Source organism: Dermacentor albipictus, chromosome 1 (genome assembly GCF_038994185.2).
Source record: "Dermacentor albipictus isolate Rhodes 1998 colony chromosome 1, USDA_Dalb.pri_finalv2, whole genome shotgun sequence".
In the NCBI taxonomy this organism is placed as follows: domain Eukaryota; kingdom Metazoa; phylum Arthropoda; class Arachnida; order Ixodida; family Ixodidae; genus Dermacentor; species Dermacentor albipictus.
Genome location: NC_091821.1, coordinates 184,019,868 through 184,046,048, shown reverse-complemented (window position 1 = coordinate 184,046,048; position 26,181 = coordinate 184,019,868). Strand labels below are relative to the sequence as shown.

At 42.9% G+C, this 26,181-nt stretch overlaps 1 protein-coding gene across 1 annotated transcript; it reads left to right on the top strand.

Moving 5' to 3' along the window:
• The first annotated feature begins 34 nt into the window (after positions 1-34).
• Positions 35-25,911, top strand: LOC139053648 (uncharacterized). The gene is made up of 6 exons (XM_070530512.1): positions 35-243; positions 5,093-5,172; positions 17,878-17,973; positions 19,115-19,162; positions 22,573-22,620; positions 25,358-25,911. Exons 1-6 carry the CDS (start codon positions 132-134, stop codon positions 25,757-25,759), a joined length of 786 nt encoding a protein of 261 aa, XP_070386613.1. The 5' UTR covers positions 35-131; the 3' UTR covers positions 25,760-25,911.
• Positions 25,912-26,181: the final 270 nt, after the last annotated feature.

Below are 26,181 nucleotides of genomic sequence, written 5' to 3'. Positions count from 1 at the left end.
GAACAAAGTTTCGTGCGCGCGCACACAAAGAGCCGTCGTGGCGACGCTGCAAACGCCGGCGCTGACGTGGCCCTGGCAGCGCAGGCGGCACAGCGTGCGCGCTCGTCGGCCCTAATCCTTCTTGATCCAATATGGCCTCCCCGGTGATGGCTTTCGTGACATTCGCAATGCTAGATATGAGCGCCGAGGCCGGCAGCTTTATGAACATTGTAGTCAGGCCAAAGTTCGAAGCATGCCCAAAGAGTGAGTACGTGCCTGTATCCGCCTAATATGGAATTTACTGGTCTTCTTCTTCTGACACTGTCAACAGCACCGCTAGCACCGCTACATCGTTTGCATTGAGTACCTAGATGCGAACAACATAGCTACGCTCCGTGCCACGTGATATCAGTGGACAGCGTAATTGTATTAGAGATTAAAAAAACACCCTGCGTGATGTAGAGGCGCAGGTAATGCTCGTTCATGAACAGAATGAAAGGTTTAAAAAACGCAATAGACCGAACAAAAGATCAAGACGAAAGTCGAAAAGATACATTCGTAAAGCGGTTATATATGCGACCGTTGTGACTGTAATGAGTACAACGCTGCAATTTCGCAGCCGTCTCTCTACAAAGAGCTCAATGTACAAAGCCGTCTTTTGTAAAAGGGGAAAACTTCGCTAGTAATCAAGCGTTCATATAGTATAACTATAACATCAAGGCTGGCATACTAATCGTACATCCATAAATTTCTGCCTATCGCGTCATACCAGGAACTTTTTGTTTCCGCAAAGTCGGGGAAATGGTGAATTTGTATATCGGCTTCGGCAATAATCGGGCGTTTCCCTTAATACCGGGAAGACCTGTACATTTTTGACGATCTCAACGGACACATGTACCAAAATGATAGCCACATGATGCACTCCGGGCCAACATACATACCCGTATATTGAACTACCTCTTACTAATATATTAAAAGCAGTTAACCGGGTTATATGCTGTTGTCGGTTATGCTCTGAAGGGGCAACTTCTCCTTAAAGAAGGTCTTGATGAATAGTCAGTGACAGGGCAAGCACCGCTCAAAGGGAGCGCGTATAGATGCGCCAGCGGATCACCTCGTCCTGCATAGTTTCCTTATCCTTTATGTCCGTATCCTCTCCTTCTGCTCGAGCAGGCACTTTCTCGTCCTGCACTTCTCATCCTACTGAAGGAACTTTCTGTTCGTCAGGTGCGAGTGATACCCCGGTCTGTGATGGGCTCAAGCCGGCCTTACCTTTAATGGTGCATGTCAGTGACCCACACACAGCTAGAGGAAAGTAGTGTTGGCGAGCAAGTTGCTCGGATAAAAGAGCAGTAAAATCCATCTCGTGCAATCTCGTTTGTGCTGTCAACTATCTTCGTCCCCGCTATTGGCTATTTCACCTGTTCATGCGTTGGATACGTTACTGCAGCGTGCTCAGTGTTGCTGGACAATTAGTATACTTCGGAAGAATTTGTTCTTGACCTAGTTGATGTTTCCCAACATGCTTCCCGCTAAAAGGACTGTGTTTTCATTTTATAGCGGTAAACATGTCATTCAATTAGTATACTTCCTCTTCATGCGACATATTTTAAGGCAATTATTTCTTGAAACGTGGAGGCGTGAAGGAAAGGTGCATCACGATTTATTGGGGGAGTCTCGCCTGCAGTCTCGACTTGTCACTCTCCTATAATAAGGGGTAGGATTAAAGAATAAAGAAACCTGCACTGCAGAAAAGATCACTTCAGGACTTAGTTAAATTGGATGTGACGGAAGGAAAAACAGGCCATTTAGAGCCTTCGAGTCAACCTCACCTTTGAATATACAGTCGAACGACTGCCCACAACGCGCTGATATTGGGGGTGGTGTTGTGCAACCTTCAAAAGTGATGAAAATAAAGGTCTTGTTGTGTTTAACTATGATGTGTGCGCAACCAAAGTAGCACTCTAGCAGGTGATGGGTCAGCTGTCCCGCCATAATGTTGCCAACTTCACAGGATAGTGAAGGTATAGAGTTGGGCCTCTGCATGTGTGCATCAATGTCATTGACACTCGTGATGAAACACACGACAATTGAGTTTCCTGGCTGCATGCTCCTGCCATTATTGAGTGCAGTTTCAGTTAGCGCAGCTTCCTTTGTTGCTTTGCATATCAAATCCGGAGCACAGAGTCGTTCTCCTTTCTCACAGGGGTCGACGTGCATCGGCTTTGCGTGCACTGGATTCAGGGATCATGTACAGTATTATAGGCGAGCACTCGCTGTGCCAAGGTTTCGTTTCCGAGCCTGAACTTGCAGTTCCACCGTCGCTCCACCATCAACACTGGGCTCCAGTGCGCCTCAGGAAGCTTTGATGTGGTGGGACTGTGTTTGCCCTTGACATTTGCGCTTATATCTCAGTGGTTTCCAACGAATCCGTGTAATTTGTGAGTGTCTTGCCGGCTATAAAATGAGTGGTGATAAAATTGGAGACGGTGCGGTCACTAAGATAGCTGGAGAAACGCGAATACAAAAGGCCACCAATGCCCAGACCTAAAGTTGCGTTAAGAATCGAACGCTGCAAGGCGCTTTCGTAGGGACTTCAAAATCGAATTAAACTGCACCCGGCGGGCTCTCTCCTGTTGGACGGGAGATCAGGGGTCGAATGCACAAATATTTTCGTTCGCAAGTGCTCCTGGCCATTGGCTGGCCATCTTCGCTAATAATACGCCCAGCATCTTAATTAATTGTAATTTTCTCTTACGAAGAATTCTCGTGTAAGAGTTTTTTGTGAGGTTGATAACACCGTCTTTTGTCGACCGGCCTCTTCAGAATCAGTTTGCAAAATCAGGAAGGCCACTTTTCGAGAGTAGACATTCCAGACTATCGGTTACAATTCGCTCCGTCACTTTACCAACGCAGCTTGCCAAGGTTATCGGTCGATAAGACGAAAGCTCGCATGGGAAACTCCCAACTTTCAGCAAAGCCACGAGATGGCTGCACTTCCACTTGTCTGGCTCTGTTGCTGTCTCCCACAGTATTCTTTTTATTAGTTGTTGAAAGACAGAGGAACTTTCTGAGCTTTGGCCTTTTAGCCTGCAGCCAAAGTTTCAAGGGGACTTTGTCAGGGCTACAGCTGTTTTTTGTAGCAGGGCTTATATGTATATAGCTTTCCCTCCCCCCAAAGGCGAGGAGCCTAAACGAGTAGGAAAGAGTAAGGTAAGCTCTGGGTAAGTGTGGCATAAATGTCGAAAAGGAGGAATTAAATGAAGTGATGAAAGCGGTGGTGGGAGACGCGGCCGGTAAATTCTGTAGTGGAGGTGGCAGGCGACGCTTGAACCTCCGGCTTATCTCAAACGAAACAGCGGCTAGGAGAGAACGAAAAAAAAAGCAGTCACGTGCAAGCAGTGGTCGTAATTGTGGCCTGCTTAGTTTTGCCAATAAATAAAAATAGGAAGTAAGTAGAATAGGTTTTCTACAGTTGAAATACGGGTAAGGATTTGGACCGATGGAAGATAATGGAACAATGCGAGTGTCCTTTTTCCTCGGCGATAACTGCTTTAGTACATGACAGCCACTACAAATGCATACATAGACGAGCATTTTCCCCCGAGACAACATACGCTATGTAAGATATGCATTAACATGTAAGCTATGTATTAGCTTACAAACAGCGCCGCGAAACACCAGACCCTACACCTCGCTGCCCCGTCACCTTGGTTTTGTCATTCACGGCGAGGCTAAAGATTTTAACACAGACACAGTCGAGGCCATGATGGCGAGACAGGCGCGAAACTCATTCTGGAAACAAACTTCCGAGGCTCGCATCTAACCACAAACCACTTATCCGACCAGCATGACCACTCGGGTAGCTCCTACACAAGAGATACGTAAAGCCAACGACTTTCTCCTGGACATTGGACACTATCACGAAAACGCGGATACCATCCACCAAATAGAGAGTTGAAAACTTTAATGATAAGCTGAAGATGCTAGCCTGGCCGGCTGCCTGGCACTCTACTCCAGGGTTTAGGCGATAATTGTGCTATGCACAGTGATCACATAAACACACAAACAGCACGACGACATTCCAGTGCCCCTGACAGCAGTAATGTTTAAACTGGTCTGCGCCCACGACGCTGTGAGCCAGGGATCTCTCACGGGCAGGCAAAACGTACAATAAGAATCTATAGTGACGAAAACGATCGCATTCATCGCTTAAGAACCTTACTGTGTAATCTTAGCTCAAAAATATTGTCTGCAGATTACTGCAAATCAGATCTGCGAGGGCGTCGGCATTCGCCATGAAAAGAAATTCAAGCTGTCTGAGCGGCCCCTAGCCTTCAAAAATAAGTACCTCAACGCGCTCCATAATATAACTGATGCCCTACGAAAATATTCCCCAATCATATTTTTACGGATTGTTTGGACAGGACCGTGCGCTAAAGAGAGAAGTAGTGGTGGGCTGTCTACTGGAACTGTTAACACTGCGAGCTGTGTGTCACCCTGTGTGTCTGCCACTAAACTTTTGCATGTAAGTAGTTGCATATACGTTTGAGCCTTACACTTCCTCTTCGTAACAATATCAAACAGTTGGCACCTTAGAAAAGCGCCTCCAGAGGTACCAACGGTCACCTATTGCTATAGTGCATGCGGAAGTCAAGTTTCAGCGTCTCGCGCATTAGAGTCGCAAGCATCTTAAAGGAACATCAAACTATAAAAAAGTAGTACGTTTTGGACAGTCGAACTGTCCAAAACCTTTTCTCCTTACATCCTGTTTTCTGGCAAAACCATGCTGACTAGACCAATAACCCCTGCTTACAAGTAACAGCTTTTCTTCTTCTTTGTGCCACTGGTTGTTTCAGATATAGGCCGAAAGGTTCAATAGACGCCTGTCACTACCTCTAAAGAAACATCTGCTACCCTAATACTTGACTTTCTAGCACCTTCTAATAAGTAAGCTAATATCGAATCATTCGCTAGGCAGATTCTCTGCTATATTCCTCAGTGAAACAATACAACGAAAATCTGGCCCATGTCTTACGTATTTCGTCTCAGGTGTTGCTTCCCGCCATGATCTCAGACACTTCGCACTTTCCCTGTTTCATCGCCCTCGCAGTGGACCACCACGTAGACAGATGTCGGGAGGCACTTCTGTCCACACCCGAGCTGGCCGATGTGAATGTGGACACCAACATCGTAAGAAATTCGCGTTTATTTACTGCCTCCCTTCCTTCCGTCCTTGCTTTATTTCTTTCGGCGTCCTTGCTCTAAATATTAAAAAAGACAACCACTATATAACTATCAATGACGACTCACCTCAGGCTGAAATACCAGCAGCATCGTTGTGCCCCAAGGCTCTATATAGCACCTTTTATTTTTCCTATAATTATTTTCTCGTTTCTATTTTTATTAGGTACGAGGGAATATTCACAGTTTCGAATACGAACTACTGCTACACGCTAACTATTCGTATTCGGATTCGTAACAATTCGGCATTTTCGAGTATTCGAAACTAACCAAATATTTCGCAACAACTGACTGTTAAAGTATGGTTACTGTGTTCAGTCTGTTAAACAACTTATCACTGTTAAGCAACTTATCAGAAGTGTGACAACGACAAAAGTTTTCAAAGCAATGCATAAAGAAAATGGTAACGTAAGCTATTTATTTATTTATTTATTTATTTATTTATTTATTTATTTATTTATTTATTTATTCATTCATTTATTTATTACACCCTCTGGGCCAATGGCCATACAGAGGGGAGTGGGGAATAAGTTGGACATAAATTATGCACAACAGCATCAGCAAACAACCAAAATATACTAGTATAATTATACAATATTAGCGGATAACAAACCACAGTAAATAAAGATTATTTTTAATTATTAAAACCACATAATTTAACTTACATAGATTACATAAACCAAAGTGCGTAAGGGACGTTAATAAGCAGAGTGCACAATTCGTAGTGAAAAGAGCATTCAAAGCACAGTTATGAACACAGAGAAAACAAGAATACTCAAAACAAAATGTCGCGTATAGTTTCTTTAAAACGGTTAGTATCACTTATGGAGGCAACAGTTACATGAAGGTTATTCCACTCATCAGCTGTCTGCGAGACCAATGTGTGTGAGAAGGAGGAGGACCTACAAGATGGAAGACCACCTTTGTGTTGGCGATCAAGCTGAGATTATGGGCGCTATAACGTAAAACTATTCCAAACTTTTCTATTCCAATCCTGCTATCAGCCCTCCACGATTGGTCAAAAACTTTGTTTCGACCACGTTTACTTCAGCTGTCTGTCACGCGACGGCACGAAAACCGCGATACTTCCCCATCTGATGTGATGTGTACACACTGATTATGCATGATTTGACAGAAAAAAGAAAAACAGTTATTTCTGATTCGACCCCTTTTCGTCATTAGCCCTCGGCTATTGGTAAAAAGTTTTCGGGCTACACCCACTTCACCTGCCTGTCACGCGACGTCACAAAACCGCACAAACTCACCGCGTCAGAGTGACGTGTACGCGATCAAGATGCATTAATATGCCGAACAAAACTGAATTTTCTTCGGAATAGCCGCAGGCTGCTCCGTTCCGAAAGGAATAAAAGATGACTGCCGCCGGCAGCTGAGACGCTGGCTACTCGCACCTGCCGGAAAGCACGGGTGTACTTGCGTATAATAAAACTTCTTGCGTGGCCGTGTAACGTTTTCGAGCCCTTTCGGCACGTTTACCACCTCATTCTGCCAACTATTATTTGCTGAGGGTCAGTTTTAGCGTCATTCTCAAGCTTCCGTTGCATGCCGCCATGATTTTCGACCAGCCACCGCAAGCTAAGTAAGGGAAAGCCGACCGATCGCACACGCTGGCACCACCCTCTTCATCCGGTTATCGATTTTCAGTGCACTGGCTCTGCCCCAGTGAATCCCTCTCCACTTGAGCGTTCTCCTCGCCTCTTGTCAGCCAATTAGATACGACACGCCGCTCAGTTTAGGCAACGTTATTCGTTTTTCAAGCAAACAAAAGTGACCTCCTATGAGCGAGGAGAGCGTTTGATAGGTCTGTTCAGACAACCCTGCGGGTAACCGCCGGGTGCTTGCGTCGGTGATTACGTAAATTTGACGTCAGGAGATTGGAATAGAAACATATTGGAATAGTTTTACGTTATAGGGCCCTATATGTGATGCAGAAAGAAGCTCGTTTCGTAGTACGGGACGATGATATATCTTATGAAAGAGAGAGAGCCGCAAGTGTGTACGCCACAATGCTAAGGGTGCTAACTGTAGGTTAAACTTCATTGTGGTGATGCTGGCTGTCCTGTTATAGTTGGAGAACATGTATCGTGTGAACGTATCAGGGGTTCCATCAAGTACGGATGCGAGCACAAGTAAGAAGAAACGGACAGGACAACCAGCGTTGTCCTGTACGTTTCTTCTTACTTGTGCTCGCATCCGTACTTGATGGAACCCCTGATACGTTCACCATGCACCAACTGGTCCAGCAAACCACACTACTAAAATGTATCGTGTGGAATTGTTCTGCACCATTTCCACTGAATAAATTAAATTATTTCGACTGGGATCCCAAACTGCCGCGGCGTATTCGAGTGTAGGCCGGATAAGTGTTTTATAGAGCATCGGTTTGAGAGACTGTGGCGCACGTGAAAACTTGTGTCGGAGGTAACCTAACGATCTGTTAGCGTTGCTTATTACGTGGGCAATGTGTGTCTTCCAGCTAAGGTCAGATGAGACGGGAACACCGAGGTATTTATCGGATAAAACGCAATCGAGTGATATGTTATTGATGCAATAGGCTGGTGGAGTGCTACTACATCTGGATTCTCGCATTGACTTACTTTTGCTTATGTTTAATTCCATGCGCCATGTTTTGCGCCATGTTTTGCACCATGCACTGATAGCATCACGATCAGATGGAAGAGTAGCTGTATCATGGTTAGCAGTTACTTCTCGAAATATTGCGCAGTCGATCGTCAAGAAAGAGATGAATATGAGATGTTATACAAGAAGGTAACTCATTAATATAGATTAGAAATAGCAGCGGTCTAAGGACAGAGCCTTGCGGCACGCCCGAGGAAACATGATTAGAGGGAGCGTGAACGCTGTTAGCAGAAACGAACTGAGAACCACACGACACGAAACACTCAAGCCAAATAAGTAATTGGGGATAAAGGATAAGCTTATGTAACTTATACATTAGTAGATTATGGCACGCTTTATCAAACGCTTTCGAAAAATCTACAAATATACAATCCGCAAGAGAAGAACAATCAACAATGGCATGTACGTGTAAACGATATTAGCTGTGTTTCGCATGAATAAGTTTTGCGAAAACCGTGTTGCGAAGAAGGAAATAGATTCGAGAAAGTTCGCAAGGTTAGAAAAGAAGATATGCTCATGAAGTTTGCATGATATACTAGTGAGCGAAATGGGACGACAGTTAAGTGGAGAGTGCCTACTTTTATGAAGTAGTATAAACTTTCCTATCTTCCATTCCGCAGGGATTGAACCCATGCCAAGTGATTGTTCAAAAATTTTGGTTAGTGTAATGGAACTATACACTCTCGTGCTTTTCAAAAACTTCGGACTGATCGCGTCGCAAGCAGGGGAAGAAGAAAGTTTCAATTTATTAATTAGATGTTCTACGCCACACTACTGTAATCGGACTCATTGAAGTGGAATATTGCCAGTGTAAAAGCACTGGCGAAACACATGCCACTGATGAAAAGTGAGAAACAAAAACGTCGTTAAGGAGAGATGCACGCTGTTCAGAGAAGGTACACGGTCTCCCGCGTTATCCACAAGGCTTATAGCGTTATCGTCTCGGGTTTACGACGCGCCAGAACTTGAGTTTTCCAAAAAGTGCCGTTTTGCGCAACGAAGTGCCGATACATATTCGTCAAAAGCGAGTTTATGCGCATTCCAATTATAGTCAGAAGGACAACGTTTCGTTGATCTGTAGACACGTACGCTTCTGTTTTAACAAATGAATACTGGTAAGCGCAATTCCAAGACGGGACAGAAAAGAGATAGAGAAGTACAGCACAAGCGCTAACTCACAACTAAACTTTATCCTGAAGACTTCGCCTACTTAATGAAGACTTCGCCTACTTGGAATTGCGCTTACCAGTATTCAGTTGTTAAGCATGAACCAACTAGCCCAGCAACAAATTTTGTTAACGCTTCTTTTCGTTTGATAGACGTTTTATGTGGCTGTCAAGTCAAGTCAAGTCAGTTTTTATTTACATCATTATGATGTGGGTAGGCTCAGGCAAAAAGCGAACGGTTTTCGCTTGAAGAAGCCCGAGCCCCCCTACATGGCGTACAGCAAGGTCAAAAAGTTTTTAAAAAAGTACAAAATCCACACACACTACATAACAGAATATAATACCAGAAATTCAGAACAGTTGATATAAACTCTTGGTACGTGTTCACTAATACACAATGCAGAGCTGTTCACAGATGAAAATGTCCTTCCTATCACACTTTAACGCAAAGGGAATACAGCGGAGCAATACAGAAAAATCGTTATTAGTGAAATTCAGAACAATCGATGTAAACTCGTCGTACATGGTCATTAATACACAATGCATAGGTGTTAACAGAGATGCAAATGTCATTCGTGTCAGACTTTAATGCAAAGGGAATACAGCGGCTTACAAAAAATGATTTCTTAGTGTTTGTGTACTAGATGTTTCAAGAGAAAAACGTTCAAATATGAATTTATTTAGTAACCTTGGAACTGCATGACGCATCATCTGCCGACCATGTTCTGTACGGCAAAAGGGAATGGTCCAACGTTCGTGTTTCCGAAACGAGTATGGCGTTGAGTTTGCTTCGAGGGATGACAATGCTGTCAAGAAGTTGTCATTGTGAAGAATTGATTTTTTAAATCTTACGGCTAAGAAAAATTAATATAGCTTATGAACGGGTATGATTTTGAATTGCTTAAACAATTCTTCGGTGTGTGCGAGGTAGTCAACATTTGCTATGTAACGTACTGCTTTCTTTTGCAGCATGTGTATTTTGTGCAGGTTAGTTTGAGTAGTAGTGCCCCATACAAGGAAACAGTAGTTAACATATGACATGAATAACGTGTTGTATATTATTAACTTAATCGATACAGGTAGATAGGAGCGAAATTTTGCGAGCATTCCGACGCACTTTGATAAATTGGTTAAAGTGGAGCTAATATGAGGGTCCCAGCTCATGTTCTTGTTAAAGAAAATTCCTAGTGTTTTTACTGTGTCTACTACCTCTATAATAGAATTGTCTATTTTTAGCCCAATGTCTGATGTAACGATGCTCTGCCGGTAATGAAAAAGTACCGCTTTTGTTTTCTTACTATTTATTATCAAGGAATTTGCTGCGCTCCATGATTTCAACTTTTCTAATACGCTGTTTACGCTTGAAATGAGCAATGGAATGTTATTACCCCTAAACAAGAGACTCGTATCGTCTGCATACAGAAGATATTGTGGAAGGTTGCTGATATCTGTTATTTCGTTTATGTATATAATAAACAATAGCGGTCCTAAGATACTTCCTTGTGGAACTCCAGTGGTGATTGGTTGAAGGGTTGAAACATGCTGATCTATTGTTACACATTGATATCGATGCTGTAGGTAGGACTCTAGTAGACAAGCTGCAGTGCCACGGATTCCATATCTTTCTAGCTCAGTGAGTAGTATTTGATGGTTTAGGCGATCAAAAGCCTTCGAGAAATCCACAAAAACACCTATGCATATCTCCCTGTTTTCAAGTGCCTCGAGGATGATCTCTTTTTGCATTAGTAAGGCTGTTTCAGTGGACCTGTTTGGGCGGAAACCATGTTGTGACGGATTAATGAGGTTAAGCTTATTGCAAAAGTTCATGAGTCTTTTATGAATTACTCTTTCTAGGCCCTTAGAAAAAATCGGCAGAATAGAAATAGGTCGATAGTTGGACATATCGTTTTTATCGCCACCCTTGAAAAGTACAATTACTTTGGAGATTTGCATTAATTTGGGGAAGCAACCTGTTGATAACGCCAAATTATATATATAAGTCAGTAGGGGGGCAATAACATTCAGCACATATTTAACTGGAATAATTTGTATGCCATCAATATCGCGTGATTTGCTATTTTTCAACGAGTTGAAGATATTACATACCTCGCGTTCATCTGTCGGATCAAAATAAATGCTGCGGTTATTCCTAGGAATAGTGCTGCTCAGAGATTGACGGTTTTGAGAACTGCTGACAACATCTTTAAAAAATTTGTTAAATTCTTCGGCAAGCTCTGTGCCATGTATGCGGCGGCCCTGAAAAATGAGATCTTTGATAACTGGCGACGATGGGGTTCTGTTTAGCAACTTGTTTAGTTTTTTCCACATGTCTGCACTATCCTTACAGGATTCCTGTTGTAACTGATGCTGCAGGAAGCGCCGCTTTTCATTTCTCATGAAGGAATTCGGCTTATTTCTATATTGCTTAAATATTTTCAAATCTAAAAGTGACTTCGTTTTGACAAACTTTTTATATAATCTACCCTTCTTTTTTATTCGTTTTAAACACTCACGGCTGATCCAGGGCTTTCGGTTATTATGATGTGGCTTGAAAATAATTTCTCTAAATTGTTCACAGTAAATTCGCTTAAAAATGGATATGAATGTTTCATACGCCTCATCTGCAGTGTCACAATGGAATACACCATTCCAGTTTTCATTCACAAGACTCGAGTAGAAAGATTCCAAAGTTACAGGGGTGATGTTCTGGATAGTTACTGTCATCGAAGTTTGCGTATGTGTTCTTTTATCTTCATATTCAACAAAAAAGTATATCGGAAAGTGGTCGCTTATGCCATTACATACAACGCCTGATATTACATTTTTTACATCAATGTTGGTGATAAAAAGGTCTATCAAAGTCTCTGTGTACATTGTAACACGTGTTGCAGTTTTAGTAGTGATAGCATGACCATTTGCTTCTACTGCCAAAAGAAAGGTCTCTTGCACAGGGCAAGATTTTAGCACATCAATGTTGAAATCACCCGCAAGTATTAATTCCAAATTATTTACATTCACGTAGTTGAATAGCAATTCAATGTGGGAAATGAATTGATTGAATTGACCGTTTGGTGGTCGGTAGATCACACAGTAGATGTATTTTCTCGATTTCAAGCATAGGCATTCAAAATCTTCAGTCAATAGAGACAGTACAGGAATTATTTCACATTCTAGATTATTTTTGATGAGAATTTCAATTCCACCACCTTGTTTATTAGGTCTATTTAGGAAGAAACTATTATATCCATCACGCCTGTAAACCTCTGTATCCGATGAATACCACGTTTCAGTCAACATTATTACATCGAAGTCAAAAGCAAATTCATTTAGAAGAATAGAAAGCTCGTCTTCTTTATGCCTCGATGATCTAATATTCAAATGAAAAGAGCTCAAGCCAATTTTCCTCGATGTATTAAATGTGGTGTTTATGTCGTGCGGAGACTGAGCCATTTTACAGGCGAGATGCAAAATATAAAAAAGTGAAGACACTTAAACCATTTTTTCCACGTCCTGAGCATTGCGAAGGTACAGAATCGATGACGATTCATCCTTCCGTGCAAGAATCCTACCATTGCTTGTACAGACAAATTTCCACCCTTTTGCTTTCTTTTGTTCAATAGCCATGCCAAGTACTCGTTTTAGTGCTGGGCAAAGGTGTTCGTTGATGAACAGGGGCGAGTTTGGTGAAAAACCCAGGTCCTCAGTTGATAGGCGCATTTTACGTGCTTTTTGGAGCACAGCGTCTCGCTTGGGACGGCTTTTGAATTGTACAACGATATTGGGTACAGTGTTGGGATTTTTTGCAGGGACGCGATGACAAATTTCAATGTCGATTTTCGCAATAGGCTCCTTTAAAGCCTCCCCTATTTTATCAAGAGCATCAGGAAGGTTTTCATCTTCAGAGAAAGGTATCCCTTTAATCTCAAGGTTCCGATTCCTTGAATACTGCTCCGAGAAAGTCACTCGATCCTCGAGCTGTAAAACTTGCGTTCTGAGCGCTTGGCATTCTTCTAATAACTTTTCATTGGCCGCTTGGAGCTCTTTGTTTAGTTTTGCCAGCTCATCACGTTCTTTCTTTCTATACTCGAATTCTTTATTGAAAAATTCGAGACTTGCCTTGACTTCCCTTAGCTCTTTTCTTAGATCCCGTTCAAGTTTAGCTTGAAATTCGCGCATTTCCTTCCTAAGTTCAGCAGATTCACTCATCTCAAATGCAACAAAACAATGCACACAAGCAACAGCGTTGGCAGCAGTTTGGGCAGAAGGGACAGAAATGGCACTTCACTGTATGGAAAATGTTCTAACCTGCAATGATAGCGGACAAGATTTAGATGGTCTCGTCAGGCTGCCCTTGCTGCTGCCAAGTGATTCCTCGGTGAAAGCGCGGCCCTTTTTGTAGCAGGCGCTTCCCTGGTGGACGTGACGTCACCGGCGTACTGTCGTCGTCACGCTGCCTGCCTTCCTTGCCGATGGTTGCTTCCAACACCGATGAATACTGGCCGCGCACTTGATGCTGCAATGATAGCGGACAAGATTTAGATGGTTGTACCATGGTGCCGATTTGTTTGAAATTATCAAGCGAACGGGTACATATTTCTCAAGTAATGCTTTAACATCGCTCATACATAAATCTCAGTTGTTTGGAACGCTACGACTGCCAAAGCCGGTCAGAAAAGTATCAGTGAACGCATGCAATTCTCTGTTGATTGCGTCAAAGTTTGCATGTTTGAAATCACAAATAGTTTTGATTTTGATTTTGTACTTAGGCCGCGATAACTTGATTTCGAACGTTAAGATGGAATGATCGCTCAAACCCGGCAGTAAAGCTATATCAGAAGCAAGATCGGGACGACTGTTGAGTATTAAATGAAGGGTATTGACGGAAGAAATTGTCGTCCTGGTGGGTCCTTTGACAGGTTGTGAAAAGGAAAAATATTGCGCATGTAAAGAAGCTATTTTGCAAGCATCTACGAAGGATTTATACAGGGTGGATCGCAGTTCCATATGAGATTATGGACAATAAAATCACCGAGCAGGAACAAAGGTAGGGTGGGGTATCGCGACAAAACCATGTAAGTGGCATCATGCAATTCGTCTGCAAAGCTGAAGGAAAATGCGGGTGGGCGATAACAAGCTCCCATAATTATATATATATCTTTTACTTCAAGAAGGGACCAAACTTTCTCAAGTTCACTACAAACTTGAATCCGCTGAGACGGAAATGTGTTAGATAACTCTACGAGAACACCGCCACCTTTCCGCGTGGCGCGGTCACAAAGAAAAAGAGAGAATTTTTCCAAGAATATATTTCACTGTCGTTTATTAGTGGGCGCAGCCATGTTTCAGTGAGCACTATTACTTCAGCATTAGAGGTATCAATAGCTGAATTCAGAAGGTCATGTTTTTTTTTAATGCTCTGTATATTACAAAAGATGACATGAAGCGGACAAAAATCGTACCTACCACCCCTCTGAATTTTCTATTCATTTGCGGGTGGCGTGTTACTCGCATGACGGTTATGTGATACCTCTTTCTGCGCATGCTCAGCTACGGTGCCACCAGTAGCATCGTACACGTACTCTTTTTTATTAATGAGAAGCTTATTGTAACGGAGCTGAAAAGCTGGGGCACCGGGTAGGTTGCTTTTTAACGAATTCAATTAATTTACTCCAAATAATACGCGTGGCAGGCAAGACACCCTCACTGACGACGATGCCTTTGTCTTTAAACTTACTACGCCCGAAAAGCACCGTTTCTTTTATTTTATCATTTGAAAATGTAACCATGATAGAACGGATTTTGTTAGGCTCAAAGCGCCCTAAGCGATGAGCACGTTGGACTACATTATCTAATGGGCTTTTGAGCACGCCAGTAAGGGCGTCAATTACACGTGCCTCGGACTCTGCCCATGTCTCGCGCGAATCAGGAAAGCCTCGAAAAAGTAGGGTTTGGCGCCGTGATCTGTCCTCTAATTCATCGAGCCGAAGATTTAGTGAGTTCTTCTGAGTGGTTAAACAGCTCATCGAGTCCGTCACCTTGCTTTGAACATTAACCAGTGATATAGCTTTGTCTTCGCGGGCGCCCGACTTTTTTTTCAATGGAAACTATGTTTGTCTCAATATTTTTTTACTGGTCTTGATGGCTTTAACGTCGGCAACAAGTTCAATTTGGCCCTTTGCCGACTGCATTGCACGCGTTTGTAAATGTTTGAGTCAGTGGAAGAGGACGGTCATCTGCTCTGTAGGATCATCAGGCAGCTTATCAACTTTTAACAATGCAGACTGCCAACATCACCACAGGTTAACAGCAAAGAAATCATTGAAAAGCACTCGCAGGCAACATCAGAAAGCACTTTGTTTTTGGTTTCGCGGCGGAAGCCTACATGACAACCTTTAATTTTTGCTTGTAGTCTCTCATCTAGTATTTTTGGCAGTCTAGTGATGTAGCAGTTACACCTTTTAAGCTACATTCGATTATGTTTTCCTTGCAACGGACCCTTTTGCATGTGTCTACAGCACACAAGTACATCAGTAGCTTTTTATTTATTTATTTATTTATTTAGGGCGCAACTTCCTTTCTTTTTACGGCAACCATTTATTTAACATTTTCGGAAAGCTAGTCATACAGCAGCCATATTATCTTGGGACACTCGTTTGCAACCAGGCTCAAACGTTTTTGAGAGGCTATTCGTTCAGTATTATTAATGACAATCAGTGATCTTGTGTTTAAAACTGATCCTTTGTTCCTGGTAGTTGTCTTTTTTTGCACTATTCAGTACAGGCGTGGTACCTAATTATACCGAAATAAATATTCCTTCTCTTATGTTTCTCTCTTTGCTGACAATTGCGTGTGATACTAAAAAAATATATAATGAACTATCAAAATCTAAACCAACGTGCTGCTGAGCTATCAATGATTTGCGTAGTCGAAAAAGGAAATTTCTTCGTTATGAAGGGCTATTGAAGGCTTACTGATACATTCTTGTCCTGCTTTCTGTATTCTATAGTCCTCACAAATTTCCCTTGTCAATTGGTCTGGGTGGCGAAAAAGAATCTCGGTCCTAGCGAATTCTGCGGTGCACCCGCAGTCACGGCAATGCATTGCCAAGTGCGAGGAGCAAACAATGCCTTTAAGCGCATTTTGGTGTTCCCAGAGACCTACGTTTACACATTGCCCTGATTGTCCTACGTACACTCGGCCACACGTGGAGAGGGATGCTGTACACTACGGCAGGGGCGCAAGGCACAAGCATATTATAGTGTGCCTCACGGAGCAGAAAACTTTTGCGTTCGCGCCTTTTTTTCCACGCATTTTCTTACCGCGGCGCGTATACGCTACGCGCCTTCTTTTTGGATGAGAAAATCACATCTACGCCGTACCGGGATCCCAACTTTTTCAACCTGCGAAAGCTGGTGGACGCACGGTATAACGGCTGCCTTCTTCGTATCATTTTCTTTTATCGGTGCCGCATGTTTACTTTTCCTATCACGCTTCAATTCTCGCATGCGTTTTCCACAAGCCAACAATAGCACGCTGTCTGGATACCTGGCATCTTTGAGCCTGACAATCTGTGCATTTACACTTTCAACCATTTTGTGCTCATGCGCATTGATCATTGAAGACCTGTGGTTTGAAAGTGCTATGCTATTTTTTGCGACTTTAGAGGGGGCAGAGTTGAAAAAAGCTGCGGCTCTGATGAACGAGGGTGGTATTTCCAGCAAACGTGTTCTTCACCGAAAGTCAGTCTTAAATCTAAAAACTGTAACACAGCCTCCGAAGGCATTTCGCAAGTGAATTTTAAGCCAAGTCCTTGCTCCTTAAAGGTACTTAGAATATTTATCATATTACTGGTAGCACTGCACCTTTCCACAAAAATGATATAATCGTCTACGTACCTGAAGACATTCTTTGCGAGCCCATTCAAAGTACTTTCAACAGCTTTGTAGACTTTCCCCAGAAAGATATTAGTAAGAAATGACGCCGCTTTCGAGCCGATCCGTACCTTTGAACGCAGACAACCCCCTACCAGCCGATGAAAGTTGACTTGAGACAGAACGCTAGAAGCTGACGAAAAGGGGGCCGCAGACTTGTGGGCCGCAGACACGTGGAAAAGAGCCCGTTACAAGGAAAGCATCATTGGTTGCAGCGTAAAAAATAAAACTGCTAAGTGGCTACACTGCAAGAAACACTAAATGACAAACTACAAGCAGAAATCACAGGTTGTTGTGTAGGGTTTCGCAGCGAAACCGTGAACAAAGCTTGTTGTGCCCGTTTCGCTCTTGCATTGCTTTAAAGACTTATGTCGTTGTTTCACGTCTGATAACTTGCGATACTTTGTTTAGCACATCAAGAACAGTTGCCTGACTTTAACAGTCGCTTGTTGTAAAATATGTGGTTAGTTTCGAAATTCGAAAACACTGAATAGTTCAATTTCGAATACGAATACGAATAGTTAGAGCATGATATTGGATTCGTATTTGATACTTGATATATTCGCCCACCTCTACTGATTATTCGTTTGTCTGCGGCCGCTAATTTGGCATCCACCTAATTCCGCCCCCCTCCCTCTGAATTAATTGCACGCCGAGTCGTTCCACTCCTCTAGGCATGAACCGTGCCAGGCCTTGTGGTGAAGCGCAGAAAAGAAAGAGAGAGAGAGAACGTGTACTGTAGAACAGAGGGATACAGATATACAGAAGAGGCGCGTCTCTGTTGCTAGGCGACACCTGGCTGAGCGAAGCGCACGCAGAGCGGTCCCTTCTGGAAACTACAGTACAGAACCTTTCACTGAGAATATACCGCAAATCCACCTCTTTTTTGTTCGCGACAGGAGGTGCACAGACGGCACTACGAGTTGTGTATGCTGACGAAGCTGAACCTTACCGCGCGCGAAGCCTTGCTCTGGTGCGAACACAAAGGATCTCTGGTGCGTATACGCATGTAATTTTCGAACTTCTGACAATGCAAACTTTCGGGCGGAATGCACTTTACGTGGAATGCACATTACATACTACCGCTACCGTCTTTTGACCTTTTGCTAGTAAAACAAACGTTACACTGCTGTAGCTTTGCATATAATTATCTGTGGTTGAGCAGACCGACTTGTTATTGTTTATTAAGAGACCGAAGTATAGAAAAGCAGGCTACCGAATAATCGGCCATGCTAATGTCATCAACTAAAGCGTGATGTAGTATAGCGCATTGTACCATGAACGGACGAAAAACAAGCACTGTAAAGAAAAAACGCAAACAACGTAAGCCCTAGCCATTTTCACAAAAACTAGAACTCACATTTACGTAATGATAAATTTGAAGAGCTAACATGCGGAAGCATTTCCTGTTTGGCGCCGAACCATGTAATTCTTCCTTTAAACTCTAAAAATTTGATGTTTTACGGGTGTGCGAATAGCAATTTTTGAGACCGAATCGAATACGAATTGAATAGTGCAGAAGCGAATCAAATATGGAATACTTTCGATTATGCTTTCGAATAAAGATGAGCACTTCTCGCAATTATACGTATAAAGCTATGTTCACATCCTTATTTCACATCCTATATTCAGATCCTTCATAAGGTTAGCAAGTCTCTGCAAATACATTGCACGTTATGAAGCGTTGTTTATTAAAAAGCACTAATGAAGCATTAGCGACAAATAAGAGTTTATTCGCATGTACAGGACTCTTCAGAGAGAGTGAATGATCACTGTACCACCGCTAAAGTATAGCTCCCTGAGCGACCCATTCCGCAAGTTTTTACGTTTTATGCCCGCGAGGATTACCATTATCGCATTTTGCTCCAATTTTATGTTTAATTGTACACAGTTTACGTTTTAAAATGTTCGAAAAATATTCGAAAAGATATGCGCATTCACGAATTCACTATTCGCAAATACACATACATAGAATTTCTCATATTTTCCAATAAATACCGAATCGAATAGGGTGACATTTAATTTGTTATTCGAAAATTTCGGATATATTCTCAGACTCCTAGCCTGTCCTCTTCCTATCCTTACTTTTCTTCGTTCTTTCTTTTTTTGCATGTCTCTCATCCCTGCAACACAAAGGCAAGAAAAATGGCACTCTGCTACGAGTATCTAGTGAGGATGTATGCAGTAAGTGAATGTCTTTTCACAGGCGAAATCAGTTATGTCGACATCACTGCAGGAGGAGTCCCCACTTTGAGTAGCTCAAGGGCACCAGTAACTTTGCTGACCGCAGTTGCCGATCGATCTCATGCCACGGCGACAATGTCATTTTGGTAGGGAGACGACATTTAACGACTGCGATAACGCAGCTTCATTTTCTTTGTTTCTGAGCTATCGCGGAGCTTCCGCGTTTCGTAGTTGGCTCGGGTTTCGTAGCATGTGCAACGCAGACTCGGAGTGTGGTCACATCTGATCCGTGCATATACAGGGTGTCTCTTTTTTTTTTAACTGCTCAGAATTTTTAAAATTAGAAAAATATAAATCACGGTAACGCGATGTTTACCATTCGAGTGCACGGATTGACAGCCTTTAGATTGGATCAATTTCCGCAATTACATGCGTAATTAGGGAAGTTACGGTAATTAACTTTCTAATTAACAACAATATGTGGTTACAGCAAATGAGTACTTTCGGGCTCGTCCTCGACACTACCTATCCCAACGATCAAATATTGAATAGCGGTGTTCATGTGGGAGCTCGAGTTAACGACATCTTAGTTGAAATCAAGAAAAAGAAATGGGCATGGGCAGGACATGTAATCAGGAGGGAAGATAACCGATGGTCATTAAGGGTTACGGACTGGATCCCAAGGGAAGGGAAGCGTAGCAGGGGGTGACAGAAAGTTAGGTGGGCGGATGAGATTAAGAAGTTTGCAGGGACAACATGGCCACAATTAGTACATGACCGGGGTAGTTGGAGAAGTATGGGAGAGGCCTTTGCCCTGCAGTGGGCGTAACCAGGCTGATGATGATGATTATGATGATGATGATGATGTGGGAGCTACGCGAACAATTAGTTCCCTTTGGAAGGCTCCTTGAAACCGAAACTGGCTGGAAAAAGAGCGCCTGTGTCGTCGATATCGGCGCCCTCCCGCCTTTCGTCTCATCTCCGAGGTCACCACCGGTCCGGCCCCCCGCGAACAGCTTGAGTTATCGCCTTGCTGTCTGCGGCGTTGGCATAGCGCTTCAATGCCGACGGGCCGCCAAATTTGCTTCGTCATTCTGTTGGGTGCGACGTGTACACTTCAAACGACGAAATGCCATTTCAGGCTTTTGGATGAGACATCGACGACTACAGGCGCTCTTTTGCGAGTCAGTTTCGGTTTCAAGGAGCCTTCCAAGGGGAACTAATTGTTCGCGTAGCTCCCACATGAACACCGCTATTCAAAATTTTATCGTTGGGATAGGTAGTGTGGAGGACGAGCCTGAAAGTACTCATTTGCTGTAACCACCTATTATGGATAATTAGAAAGTTAATTACCGTAATTTTGCCAATTACGCGCGTAATTGCAGCATTTGCTCTATATCTAGAGGCTTCCAATTCGTACACTCGAATGGTAAACATAACGTTACCGTGCTTTCTATTGTCCTAAATTTAAAAATGTGGTGCAAGTAAAAAAAAAAAAACCCTGTATTTCGGAGACAACAGCAATCCATGTAGAACCAAAGAAAGAAAGAATTTTTTTTACCGTCTCGATCTGCGCTTCGACAACATTTGCCGAAGGAGGTACATCAAGCGCATCGGGTTCTGCAGTCACCCATTGTCCATTGTAAATCCTGCTCGTTTGAAGATGTACAAATGAATAAAATGGAGTAGCATATATCGGGTTCCCTTCCTCTCTCTCATTTATATATATATATATATATATATATATATATATATATATATATATATATATAGAGAGAGAGAGAGAGAGAGAGAGAGAGAGAGGACGGCTTGCCGCACCACTCAAAAAATTGTTGGTACGCCACTTCTCAATGCGTTTCTTCAGGTCGTCAAACTCCAGTCGGTCGGTCGGTCGGTCGGTCTGACTTATTTTAACCCAATCACACCGCTACTACAAAATTAGCTTCTATATATTTAAGTTCAGTTATTGTAAGCAGTGCCATCGGGGTCTGTCTGTGTGTCAGTCAGACCAGACGGTCACCAAAACAGAACGAAAGTGGTGGTAGAATGAGGACGGTGACCTGACGACTGCGAGTGCTTGACGACCATGGCGTGTTGACTACGACATGACGATGACGATGGTATAATGTCGCCGATGGCATGACAACGTCACCTACGACAACACGTAGATGACAACGGCGAGACGACGACCTAAGTAACGTCGCAGTAGTACTTATGGGTAATTAATGTGAGTTAAAGTGAATTAGAGTGATGTAAAGGTGAATTGAAGTTAAAACAACTTGGAGCAAGGTGACTTAAGGTGGAGTAAATTGAATTAAGGTGAAGTAAAGTTAATTAAGGTCAATTGAAGGTGATTAAGGTGTACTAAAGTTGGTGCAAAATAGAGCAAGGTGGATAAATTCCGCGAAGTTAAGTCGCAAACAGGGGCAGAACAAAGCTTTAGGTTGGTTGTGTCTTCGCGGAATAAGATTAACCAACTAGCCCAGCAGCAAGTATTGATAAGGTGATTTAAGGTAGGTTAAGGTGGAATAAGGTGGATTAAGGTTGGTACAAATTAACGCAAGGTGTATTAAGGTAGAGTTGTGAAGGACACGTGACAGTGTATGACTTCCCATATCATGGACGAAACCAACTAATTATAGAAGTCCCCATGCTTTCGCTTTCAAATCACGTGAGGATACTTAAGAGACTGACAATTTTTTTTCATGGATTTGAATCAACGTATACATGCAGTTTAGTTAGCATTCAGTTCAGTTTATTTTGTTCAACATCCTTACGTGATGCTGGGTGCACATGCAAAAAAAGTCAAATGAAAAACTTGAAGAAGCATGTCATCTTGTACTTTTCTGCAGTGATATTGTAGTACGGTATATATAGTCGCGTACACGTTCGATTCAACTAAATGTGCTTTTGGGTCTCATTATCTTGAAGTGGCCCGTTGGTTCACCTTCTGGATACGTATTTACCCCGATGGCACTGCTTACGATAACTGAACTTAAATATATAGAAGCTAATTTTCTAGTAGCGGTGTGATTGGGTTAAAAAAAGTACGCTTGCTCTAGGATCCTTTACACTTACTGCTTTACAAGTGCTACCGGCGTTGAAGATAACGTTGAGACAATTTCCGCGCATTTAACAGAACTACGAAGGTGGTGTAAGGTACCAAGTTTTGTGGAGCGCCCTAGGATGGACTTATGTGCACGTTGAAAGTGAACAGAATCCACAAGAGCTTTGCGCTGGGAAAGAAAATCAGTGTAGCGATTGACAGGACTAACAGCACATTTTCCCGCTTATTACGTTGAAAGCGAAGGTACATCCCTAACAGCTCTGCGCTGTAAAATAATATCATTATAAAATCATTGTGGCAATTGACAGTGCGACTAACACACTTTACCGCTTGTTACTTCCAGCCTGGTGTCTCCGATCACCTCATTGTGAAAATTATAGACGAGTTTCAGGTAAGTTACACTCACAAAAAAAGAAGAAAAAAAAACATGCGTAGCCAAGTACATGTTCTGCGTCCGTGAAGCATCAAAATTCCCCCCTCCTGTCCGTTCAATGTGAGCCTGCAGCAAAAGCGAACACCTTATGCAGCCGTTGTGAGAAGCTGTCATTCGCCTGCCGGCCCTAGTGCCGGCGGATGCTACCTGTACCTACCGTACTTGTCGAGCGCAGTCCTTGGTGAGACATGAAACTTTTGCGTTGTGAAGTAACTGTCTAGCATCGAACTCTCGCTTTGAAGTAGCTGTTCAACTGTAGGTTTCGATTTCGCGAATGATGATGTATACAGAAATTGTAACCTTGTACTTCCACGCCCGTATAAGCAATGAACTAAACCGTCAGCAATCTGGTTTTCTAAAGAGTGTGTTGCCGATTGTAAGTGCTGTCGCTGCGTCTGTAGTGGTGGAGTTGATCGAATGATGCACCACACATTACTCGTTGATTTCGACGTCAGTGTTTAGAAGAAAAAAACTCCTTCCAACGCTTGCGGTACACATTGCTAAACTTTTGGCGTGTATTGCAATGCCTTTTGTTATTGTTATTGTGGTTGTTGTTGCTTGATAGGCACGGCTTATTGGTCTTCTGCAATGACGTCCCGCCCCAGGTCGCTGATCATGAAGCATCTTATACTCGCCGCCAACCGATTACTTATAAGTATACGGGTGTGCAAATATTCCAAACTTTCGAATAACGAATCGAATAGTGCCCTATTCAATTCGGTCCTCGGATCGAACAGTCCTTGTTCAATTAGGTCCTCGAATCCAATAGTGACTATTTAAAAATACGAATATCTTAAAATACATTTCGACTAGTTTACGTCGTCGACAGTACACTATCAAGCATAAAAGTGAAACAAAAGTGCTATATGGTTCATCCCATTAGCGTGCGTGCGTGTGCGTTATCTTCATAAACTGATAATTATAACCTCGTATTCTCCAAAACACCAAATCTGCTTAGTTGTTCCTAATGCTAACTTTGTGCTTTTGGTAAACCACGCTTACTAATATGCAGACAGAAGCTTTCTGCTGTTGCGATTACCAGTATGTTGAAATTGTTTGACATTAAAGCGGGAAGGCTGTAGTACATTATCCACGAACTATTTGAAAACCGTTAAATATTCGATTCGATTTGTTCCTCGCACTACTCGATTCGGTCTCAAAAACTGCTATTCGCACACCCCTACAGTTGTAAGAAACCGAAATGGATTTAGTGGCATCCTCATTGCGGCTGCTGGAAGCACAGATGTAAAGCCGTCCATCGTTAAAGTCCCGGCCCGACCCTGATAACAGGGTCGGTCCGGGGCTATCCTTCATCCGAAGGAAGAAATAGAACAGTAAAAAGCGGTCAGGTAAAAAAGCAGGCCAACCTGGTAGCATTCAGGAAAAGCCACATGAATTCGGGCTAATTGCTTTAGCGCAGACGCTAGAAAATTCCATAAAAGAAAATTCTATGTTCAGCGTACTCTGACGGTTCTAATTTATGGGGTCGACACTTCGCGGGCACGAGATCGCGGGTTCGATTATATTCGGACTTTTTTCTTTGCCCTGGGCGCGCGTATTTTATGGGCAAAACCACATTTCATTGCGATAATGTGATTTTAAATGCGGCACACAATGTGCAACAAACTTTGAATCGTCTTAATCTGACGAGCAGCACATTGCTTTCGAGATTATAGCGACTTCTCGCAGCGACGTCTATGTTGCCGATTTAGCCTGGTATAAAAATATTGTCTGACTAATCCCTGCACAAAGCAACTATCCCTTTGTTGTCCTTTGAACGTACGAAAATTTCTGAGAATGTCTTCGGAGACGGAAGAGCGAAAATTTTCACGAACAGAATTTTTTGGAAACTTTGACGCAACTTTTGTAAAATCGTAAAACGAGCCTGAAATTCGTAAACCTTACGAAATATTCGGGAGAGTGGGCAGGTATGATGAAAAGAAGTTAGCTCTTGCGAAACGGGGTAGTTGGAGATCGCTGGGAGAGGCAGCCAACTTATGTCTAGCGCTGGATATAAATAGGGTAATGATGATAATCACGGTCATGATCATCTTAGAGCATTTGCTATGGTCTCAAGATTTCTATTAAATGGCCATGGCGTCATTTGCGCCCGGCTTCAATGACGAAATTGCAACGTGTGGCCTAAAGATTTAGTTAAGCAGTTAAGTACTGAAAATGATTTAATTAGCGAAATGAATATTGCGATTTGTCGTGCATACATACCTACTCAAGTATAGTACATCTTGTGTAGTATAATCTTCTATGGGCGTTTTTTTTTAATCTGTTCGAAGTAACACAAGAAGAGAACAGGTGTGATTCCTCATTTCCGTGTATTCACATGACAGTTTCAAACCTCACTACGAACACGTTAAGGCTTAGCAGTTGCCGCCGTAGGAGATAGAGAGAATTTTTAATGCGAGAAAAGCAGAGAGGTCGGCCAGAGGAGTTTTGTCTTTGACCTGCAACGCGATCGCACTGACTGTAGCCACAATTCTTCACGCTGGAGAGGCGTTTTTGGCCTTCTGCGTGTGTTGCTCTTTCTTATAGCGAATACATTGGGGGATCGCGTGTTCCTACGTCCCTACGTCATACTATATGTTCTGTTATTTCGATTTCACCTATTGCGAGCACACTCGAGAGCTCAGTGTGCAACCAGTCTATCCCAACCGGCCTTTTTTTTCTTTCTTTTTTTCAGGTTTGCTTGCAGAACGCCGAAGGACCGGCGGTCCCCTCAGAAGAGAAGTCTTCCAAAGTGTCCCCAGCCCGTCCGCCGCGCGCCAGTGACTCTATGGCTCATCGTTATGAAAATCTTGATCAATACAGCAGTGAAAACGACGAAACGCACAGTGGCGAGCATGACGAAGCACCCAGTCATGATGACATTGCGGCTGAGAAATATCGAAACCCTCACGACGAGTACAGCGAAACAATCTACGACAGAGGTAGTCAAAGTGCCGATTCGTTCAGAGAGGCCAATGTCATGGGGCCTCCGAGTGACTACTACTACCCTAGGCGCGAACACGGCCTCGGCAACGAAACCACCACTGTGACTCCGAAGCCCGGCTCTCTACCTACAAGCCTTGGCCCCCGGTCATAGCCTGCAAGAAGCCTGCGAGAGAGCTGATAAACGACTATTCGTGGCCTGATTAGCGGGCGTCTGATTATTGCGCTGTGTACGATTCATGCGCACAAGAAAACACGTGCGGAGGGGAACAATAAATGAAAGTCACTATTGCGTGAAATATCCAACCTTGCGAGCGTGGTCTTCGCAGCCCTGTACAATTGTAAGCTCCATCAATGGTGCTCACAACAATTAAGGTGTATACAGGGTGTCCCAGCTAACTTTAGCCAGAGTTTAAAAATATGCAAATGCCACGTAGCTGGACCGGTAACGTTTGCCATCGCTTGGAAATACCGAGATAATTTTTTTCATCCTACCAAATTAGATCATTAGTCTTATTTAATTAATCAACTGCTCAAATATTACAATTAGATGAAAATTGTCAATGAGGAAATTGT

Coding starts and splice junctions, on each gene's coding strand:
- LOC139053648 (XM_070530512.1), top strand. CDS start 132: ATGGCCTCCCCGGTGATGGCTTTCGTGACATTCGCAATGCTAGATATG. Junction 19,163..22,572: donor ATCTAGTGAGGATGTATGCA/GTAAGTGAATGT, acceptor TGTTACTTCCAG/CCTGGTGTCTCCGATCACCT. Junction 22,621..25,357: donor AAATTATAGACGAGTTTCAG/GTAAGTTACACT, acceptor TCTTTTTTTCAG/GTTTGCTTGCAGAACGCCGA.